This window comes from Nestor notabilis, unplaced genomic scaffold, assembly GCF_000696875.1.
Source record: "Nestor notabilis isolate BGI_N333 unplaced genomic scaffold, ASM69687v1 scaffold29633, whole genome shotgun sequence".
Classification (NCBI taxonomy): domain Eukaryota; kingdom Metazoa; phylum Chordata; class Aves; order Psittaciformes; family Psittacidae; genus Nestor; species Nestor notabilis.
The window spans coordinates 20,218-27,980 of NW_009922863.1; the positions used below are offsets into that span (position 1 = coordinate 20,218).

The 7,763-nt window shown below is 36.1% G+C and overlaps 1 protein-coding gene across 1 annotated transcript in view; it reads right to left on the reverse strand.

Annotated features, from left to right (window-relative positions):
• Positions 1-7,763, reverse strand: part of LOC104403630 (chromodomain-helicase-DNA-binding protein 9-like) — a gene marked incomplete at its 5' end in the record, with an annotated part of 51,700 nt that overhangs the window by 14,987 nt on the left and 28,950 nt on the right. Inside the window, 9 exon segments of the mRNA XM_010011849.1 lie at positions 1-37; positions 842-931; positions 1,831-1,990; positions 2,480-2,679; positions 3,430-3,626; positions 4,363-4,473; positions 5,961-6,140; positions 6,710-6,877; positions 7,631-7,763. The exon segment at positions 1-37 is cut by the window's left edge and continues 15 nt beyond it; the exon segment at positions 7,631-7,763 is cut by the window's right edge and continues 87 nt beyond it. Of these exon segments, the coding sequence (XP_010010151.1) occupies positions 1-37; positions 842-931; positions 1,831-1,990; positions 2,480-2,679; positions 3,430-3,626; positions 4,363-4,473; positions 5,961-6,140; positions 6,710-6,877; positions 7,631-7,763 (1,276 nt within the window).

The following is a 7,763-nucleotide window of genomic DNA, read 5'->3' on the forward strand; positions in this document are numbered from 1 at the left end:
AGAGTGATCTGGCTCAGGGACCCAAACATCAATTTCACTAAGAAGAATCACCAACAGCACAACAACATCAATAATATTCAGAGGAAGAAATGAAGTTTTGTTTTCACTTTGTATATTTCTACTTTATGTGGGATTTTTAAACTTCCCCAAGTGTACTTATAGAGCAAGACCCTAAAAGTAGCACTACAAAGCATCTAGACAGCTTGATATTTTGTATTTGGCAGGGACCAGGGAAAGAATATGACAGCAGAACCAGCGTACAATATTCTTCCTCTCTCAGTAAACTCTGGCAACTCCTGTAGTTTGTGCTTGCAACACCTTGCAAACCAAGGGTTATCTGCTTTTGTGTTTAACAGCACAAGATGGACTGTTCTTCCATGAATGTCTGTAACACCTTTCTGAATCAAATTAAAGTTTTCTATCCTCCACAAGCTCCTGTAGCAGTGAGGTTAAGAATTTCCAAATGGCAATATTTCCATTAAAAAAATTTAAATACAAATTAGTGGAATATGCAACACTTAAACAAAAGCAGGCACAAAGAGGCAGAAAAACCCTGCTAATTAGAACGCAAAGTACAAAATTCTATTTTTCACTCATTTATACAGTCTATTTGCCTTAAATAATTTTACTTTATATAACTAGACTCATAAATAGGAATTGGGACTTCCTCATGTTGAGTCAATACAAAGTAAACAAGAGTAAATAAAAGCATTTTTCTCACAGCCTAAGGATACAAATATTTGGGTTTAACATTTCTTATTTAGGTCCAGAAGGATTTCTGAGTTTTCACTTGATAGTTTACGTTTACAATAAATAAGAAAAAAACCTCTCTATAGTTCACCTGGCATCAATTCCATTAAACACCTTCTGGAATTCATTACCAATGACTTCTTGTTTTAAGTAATACAGCATTCTTACACGAAGCAAGACCCTAAATGAAGAAAAAAGAAATACAAATATTAGCACTCTAAAAGCTTTCAATAGTTGTGGGTGGTTTTGTTTTGTCTGTTATAATACCACAAAGCTTTCAAGTCATTTTCCTAAAACATACTTTCTCCAGTTATAAGAGGACATAAGCCTTCAGGTCACGTAACACCCTTTACTGCAATCATTTTTACAAATTGTTTCACTGCAAATTCTAGGCAAAGACCAGGGCCAGCACAATACTCCTCACTTGCTTCTTAAAATACGTCTAAGAACAAACTGCTATTTCCCTTTTCCTACTTAAAAGATATCTTCAGAAAGAACTGAGCTGGCTGAGAGCATTTTTCACATCACCTTTTCATTCCTTCTCTCTTAGAATTTGGTGCATGCCCCTGATGGCTTCTACATGCTGTATTTCAATTCTTGACTAGTAGTATGAAATTTCAAGCAGAGCATGAAAAGTTTTGCTGCATAAAAAAGATTTATCTAAAATAAGGTCATGGCTATGAATGGGCTTTCAACAAGCTAGTAGCTCAGATTCCCAGAAGGCTAGAAAACACGCCAGGTTAAAAGAGCATGTAAGACTGAGGGGCAATGACTTTAGTGCTTTCTGGTTCTTTGCTAAGCACTCCCAAAATCTTTAGTCCTTTGGCTGCTGCAAGACTCCCCAGAAATCCTTGCATCTCTTTCTCTGTACAGACACACATATACAGAATCATTTTAAATATGAAATATTCAATTAACCTCCTAATATACTGCAACCTATTTATTCTAATCAGCCTAACACTATTAAACTCGTTTCTTTACAGTTCTGCAAGTATTTTAAAGTCTAAGACAATAAGCAATCAGAGTAAAAAGAATCTTCACACAGACACTGAAAGACATCCATGCTTTGCTACTGCTTACTTGTTGCAGTGGTGTTTTATGTGCTTTTTGTATCCTTCATCTTGCAACAGATGTTCTGGATTGTATTTTCGAAGCCATTCTGCTTTGTGTATATCAAAAGTGCTAGCCTGGGTCTTCACTTTTTTTCCTTTTCTTCCTCTAGGCACAGGGGCTGATAAGCCTATGTAATTTAAAACACAATACAGCAACAGGTAGGTATAGATCCTGTGATACCTAAAGTTCCTATATCCTATACCGGTATTGGGACCTGCAGTGCAGAAAAAATATTAGTATCACAGTGTCTGGATTTGAGGGTTTTTCCTCTCATCTCTTAGAGCATCTCTGGAGTACATTTCATCGGCTAAGGACAAAGCAGGAGAGAGGGAATGAAAGCAGAGTGTGATCTCACCTACTCTGAAACAGAGTATGTTCTCATGAACAGATACGCAAAATAAAGCTTACACACAACACACCAATCCATTTGGGTAAGCCATCAAACAGAAAGCAGAGCAGAAATGACACTTCTTTTCCCATCAGTTGAACTGCATATCTGGAATAAATTTCCTTTATTCCAAGTAGGACACAGAGAGAATTCTTAGGTGATTTTATCCCAGTACCACAGACATACTATATGAAGATATTTAACTGCAGAAAACACAGAAGACCTTACCAAGGTGATTCTGTAACTCTCGTGTTTGCCCATCCTCTGTTGGGGTAATGAGATCCCATATAAAACTTTTTATTTTCTCATCCCCTCTGTAGTGAACAAGACAATAGGCTAATAGAGCTCGGCAGATTATCTCCACATCCTGTTCATTCAGCTGTCTCTTGAAGCGGCCATGTGATAAAATCTCTCTCCATCGACCCCACCTAATCCAAAGTGAAACACAGTCAGCACTTTGAACTGAAACCCTTGGATAGCCTACATATTTCCATTACAAAAGGGAATTCTCTGTAAAATGTTTGGCTTTCTATGTTTTTTCCTTCACCTTAAGCTACTGAGTGGAAATTTGTGACAAAACTCCATCTATTTAAACAGTTTCAACAAAACTTGCCTGTTTACAAAAATACAGATTATTGGTTTAGGCTTCTAAAACCCAAAACTGAGGGGAACTCATACTGATAAACAAACACAACGCAGGTGAGAGAAGACCTAAGATTTTATTTCCAAAACGACATGCCCAATTTAAGCATGTTTAAAATAACTGGTTGGAATTTCAGTTCCTATTTGCACCTCACGGGAGTGCAAGATGTTCTACAATTATGAACATCAAGTCACCTACCAAACCTTTGTTTCAGATATTTATTTACAGTTCTGAGCCTCCTTCAGCACTTACTGCAATGATTTTTAGAGAGACTGCTGTAGTGCCCATGTTAAACATCATTATCTCCTTTGCAGAAGTTTTCACCTCTCTTCTTTAACATTTCTTGAATTGCAAATTATCAGAAAGACTTATACAGGATGCATGATAAATTCACATAAATGTATATTCTAGATAAATTCTATATATACCAAGTTATTGCCACTATAGCTAAAAGTTACTCCATAAATACCATTTAGTACATAAAAAATAGTATTTTTTAAAAACTTCCTAGAATGAAGAAGGATGTATGCAATACCCATAGACCAGCAAGTTTTTTTCCACCCGAAAGCACTCCGTTCTTCCATATCCATTGGAACGGTCACAAGGCCTGCGGAGTTTTGGTTTTTCATCACCCTCACTCTCCACCTCAGACAACTCGGCCAGCTCATCCTTTGTAGCACTGAAGGGCCGTGTTTGTTTCCTGATTCTTGGGGTATCAATAACCAAGCTGTTCTGCAAAATTTCAAACAGATCTTATCAGAAAAAAACCTTACTGTTTCTGAGTAGATGGCTTCAATTCAGAAACAACAATTTCAATCTAATGTCAATAAATACTGACATCATTGTCAATATTTGACAATTGAAAAATTGTCATTAATGTCAGTAAGTATTTTGTAAAGAAATCACATTAAACACCCATAAAACAAGTAAAACGTTTTGTGGTATTTAAGGCAACAAAAATTTGAGTTTCATACCATGATGCCAGTACATTGGTTATAAACAATACTGAATACCTCATCTGAGCTGAATATTTACACAGACCATGCTGCAGCCTCTGTAAGTAAAAAGGGGCAAAACCTTTTTAAAGCCAGCTGCATAGGAACGTCTTCCAGTACAGCACATAACTTCCAGTATTATAAAACTGACAGAATTACTAGAGAGCCATTTTGCAGATTCCAGACTGGAAATTACAAACAGAAAAAGGGCAACCAGAACATTTACACACTTTCAAACCATTTCCAGTACTTCAACAAAAATCAAAGATCCCTAAACTCTTTTGGGACAAGAAGTAGCCAGGAAATACTAAAGCTATTAGCAGGTTGATTACCCATGCACCAGCTAACCAGCACAAGAAGTCTGATTTGTTGAAACAGTAAAAAAAGCACCAGAAATTCTACACCTACTATTTCAGAATTCAACAGCAAGCACATACTTGAGAAAACACATGTTAAAAAGACTAAGTACTTACTCTACCACTGATAGCGTCTATATCTATTTCTGCTTTTTTGGCCCATTTCTGCCAGAAGTTGGGATCATCTAGTGAAATATCAGTCCTGTTTCCAGATGCAACAAAACTAGCCTGTAATAAATAAAAATAAATCTTACCAACATCATACATCAAAAGTTTGTCAAGTTTGAATACCTCGGTGCTGTGAAGTCTGCATAACCTTATTTCATCAAAAGTCTCCCAAGCAGCTGTTAAGACTTCAGAACCTATTTACAGTGCCAAGAACTCAAAAGTTCACCTCCCCCTTAATTTTTTAAATCAGATCCATAATATCTCAGAAAAATCTTATGAACTCTATGCACCATCAGGAGAGAAGAACATTAAGAAGCAAGATTCTTCTCAGTCTGAATCTAAATTACTTGAATGGAAGAAAATAGAAACTTTTGAAGAGGCTTATCAGCATTTGGGGATTTCATCTCATGCAAAAGTACTCGCTTGAGGGAAATTTCAAAGGAGTGTTTAAACTACCAACAATCAAAGCTTGAGAGCATGGAACAAGCTTAATTTCAGAAGGCATTTTAAAACCCCTAATTCACTGCTTTTGGAAAAAAAGTAGAAACATGTAAAAATTTCTAACTCTTCTGATAAAAAGATAGTGATGATGATCATCTTTAGAAATCCATTTCTTATTTAAGCCATAATAAGCAAGATAAGAGAATCTAAGTTATAAATATTATTTTAAATATAATAATATACATTACATTATTAGTTTTCCTTTTGCTTTGCCTTTGGGGGAGAGGGAGAGAGACCTGTCTCAACTGCATTCATGACGTACCCACATTCTAAGCTCAGTTATACTTTTTTTAGTTTTTTAATTTTCATTTACCCGTATTCATATTTATTCAGATTCATACTTACAGTTACTTTGGAAATTAAGGAGTCCAAATTTACTTTTTGTACCGTTCATCCAATTTTCCAGCATAGGTTTTTTGGATGCTATGATATTTCTCCTCCCCACCAAAAATTATGAAGTGTCAGTCCAAATTTATTCTAAACTATTGCTCGTAACACCTTACACTCTCAGCCCTCCCCATTCACACACATACTCTCTACCCCCTGCTATTACAAATGCTTTTGTATTTTGCTTTTCAAACTCCTACCACAAAGCTCAAGATTAAAACTATATCCTATGCACAGGCATTTCTAAAGTAATCCTGACAATTTTTACTCTTACTGTATTCTATACATTTTCCCTTCCTTAATATACTTGGATACAAACAGATCTATACACAAAGCTGTTTTAATGTTCTTGGTTAATGCAGTCCATTGTATCTCACACAAATCCTAGCCTTTTCAAAAGCAGCACAGCCCTATTAGTCATCTTTGCTCAAGCATGCTCTTTGCATCTGGCATTTACACAATCTGCACGCGCAACACTGAATTCGCTATGTGCACATTAGTATAAACACACAGATGCATGTAAGAACGCAAAAACGTACCTAACACACACACACATTAAATACAAGTAAACATAACTTTTTTTTTAAAAGTATAAGATTTACAACATTGGTTACGTTTACAGCTCTATACTGCCAAAGAACAACTTGCTGCTTCCGCACCTTGGCAAACGTGGAGCCCCTTCCTTCCGATTCAATCGTGATAGTTTTAGTACGACGCTGCAAAATTTGGTCAATGTCTTCCTCACAGAATTTAGAGCCTTCATCTTCTTCATCCATAATGGCACCATATGCACCTCTTCGAAGCAAGTCTTCTATTTCTTTTTTGGAGAGTTGTTGGATCTGAGCAAATAAAACACATTTTAGATAGCCCAGAAAAAAATCCCCCAGTCTTTTCTATTTCCCTTCCCCTTTCCACTGCTTCTGCAACCAAACTGTGGCTTACAATTTACAAAACTTAGAATCTAGATAACTAAAAGCTAGGAGAACGATCTGGTTGGCAGCTGAAATAATTTTTTATGTGGTTACAGTTCACATTTTTACAAGTAAGTGTCTTTTTTGTTTTGGCTGTTCCAACACTGTGATGAGTACAAATTTAAAAAATTACCTATCAGTACTAGATGTAAATCTCATCTTAAATTAACGCATTATGTTAATATGAGAAGATACAAGGAAAACAAAGGGAAACTCTTCTCCTTGTTTTAACTTTGACATTATCTACCTTGGACCTTAAGAAGCAAGGAATAGCGAGACTTACCAGAACACGTGACTACATTTAAAATTAGTCAATTACACTGTTAGTCTGCATAACTCAGATGCAAATGACAGAAATGCTAGCTTCTGTAATTTAAAATAGTTCCCACATGATTACCAAAGCAAAAGGAAAATTATTTCAAGAAACGTCTACATACACCACCGACACTGTTTTCTCTTCCACTCATACTCTGTAAGACAGCTTTATCCAGTCCCAGTTTCAGACTCGCTCTGTCAAACATCTCTCTTTCATAGGAGTTCCGCGTTATCAATCTGTAGACCTTCACTGCTTTGTTCTGACCAATCCTGTGACAACGGGCCTGAGCCTTTTGAAGGGAGAACAGCAGCAAGAATTTATACTTATCTAAGACACTATTAAGAAACTGTTTCTGTTGTAACGCAGTCTGGTGAACAACAGTATGAACTCAAAAGGAAGTCAATTCACGTAAGTAAATGGAAGCCACCAGACATTTTCTGCATTGTGAACAGTTTTCTAAAAACAGTGTGATAAGCAAAATGCAGATAAATGATCTGTGCTGAATGCTACTGGATGGTATTTCTCTTGAAGTAACACTACGTAAAAAGACACGCTAGCTCCTAAGTTATCTGATCTCCAAATATAAATGGTAAAGGGGTTGTGACTTGAGATTGGATTGAATTTCAGCAACCAACTCCTAAATTGATTAATTCATTTTCTTAAAACGTATTACTCCTATGTTTCAGCTGAACAGCTCTATTTCCATAAACTGTGTTAGTCAGTATATGCAAAATCTAACCCCTGGGTTCAAAGTGTCATCAAATTCTTAAGGGTTTTATCAACTCCCTGACTACTTTACCTGTGTTATGCTTTCAAAGAGTAATCAATATGAAAGAAGAAGTTAGAATCCAGCCAAACCCAGAAGATGTCTCCTATCTAAGTAGAAAGTATTCATCAAGAAATATTAAACACAGGCCTTAAAAAAATCTGAATGTTCCAAAATGATGCTTGTTCAGAATGGACACAATATTCCAAGTAATCAATTTTTGTTTCAACCAGATCTGACTTCTTAAGCTTCACTATTACGCTCAAAGGTATTTACCTGCAGATCATTTTGAGGATTCCAATCAGAATCAAAAATTATACACGTATCTGCTGCAGTCAAATTAATGCCCAAACCACCAGCTCTGGTACACAGAAGGAAGACAAAACGGTCGGAATCTGGTTTGCTGAAA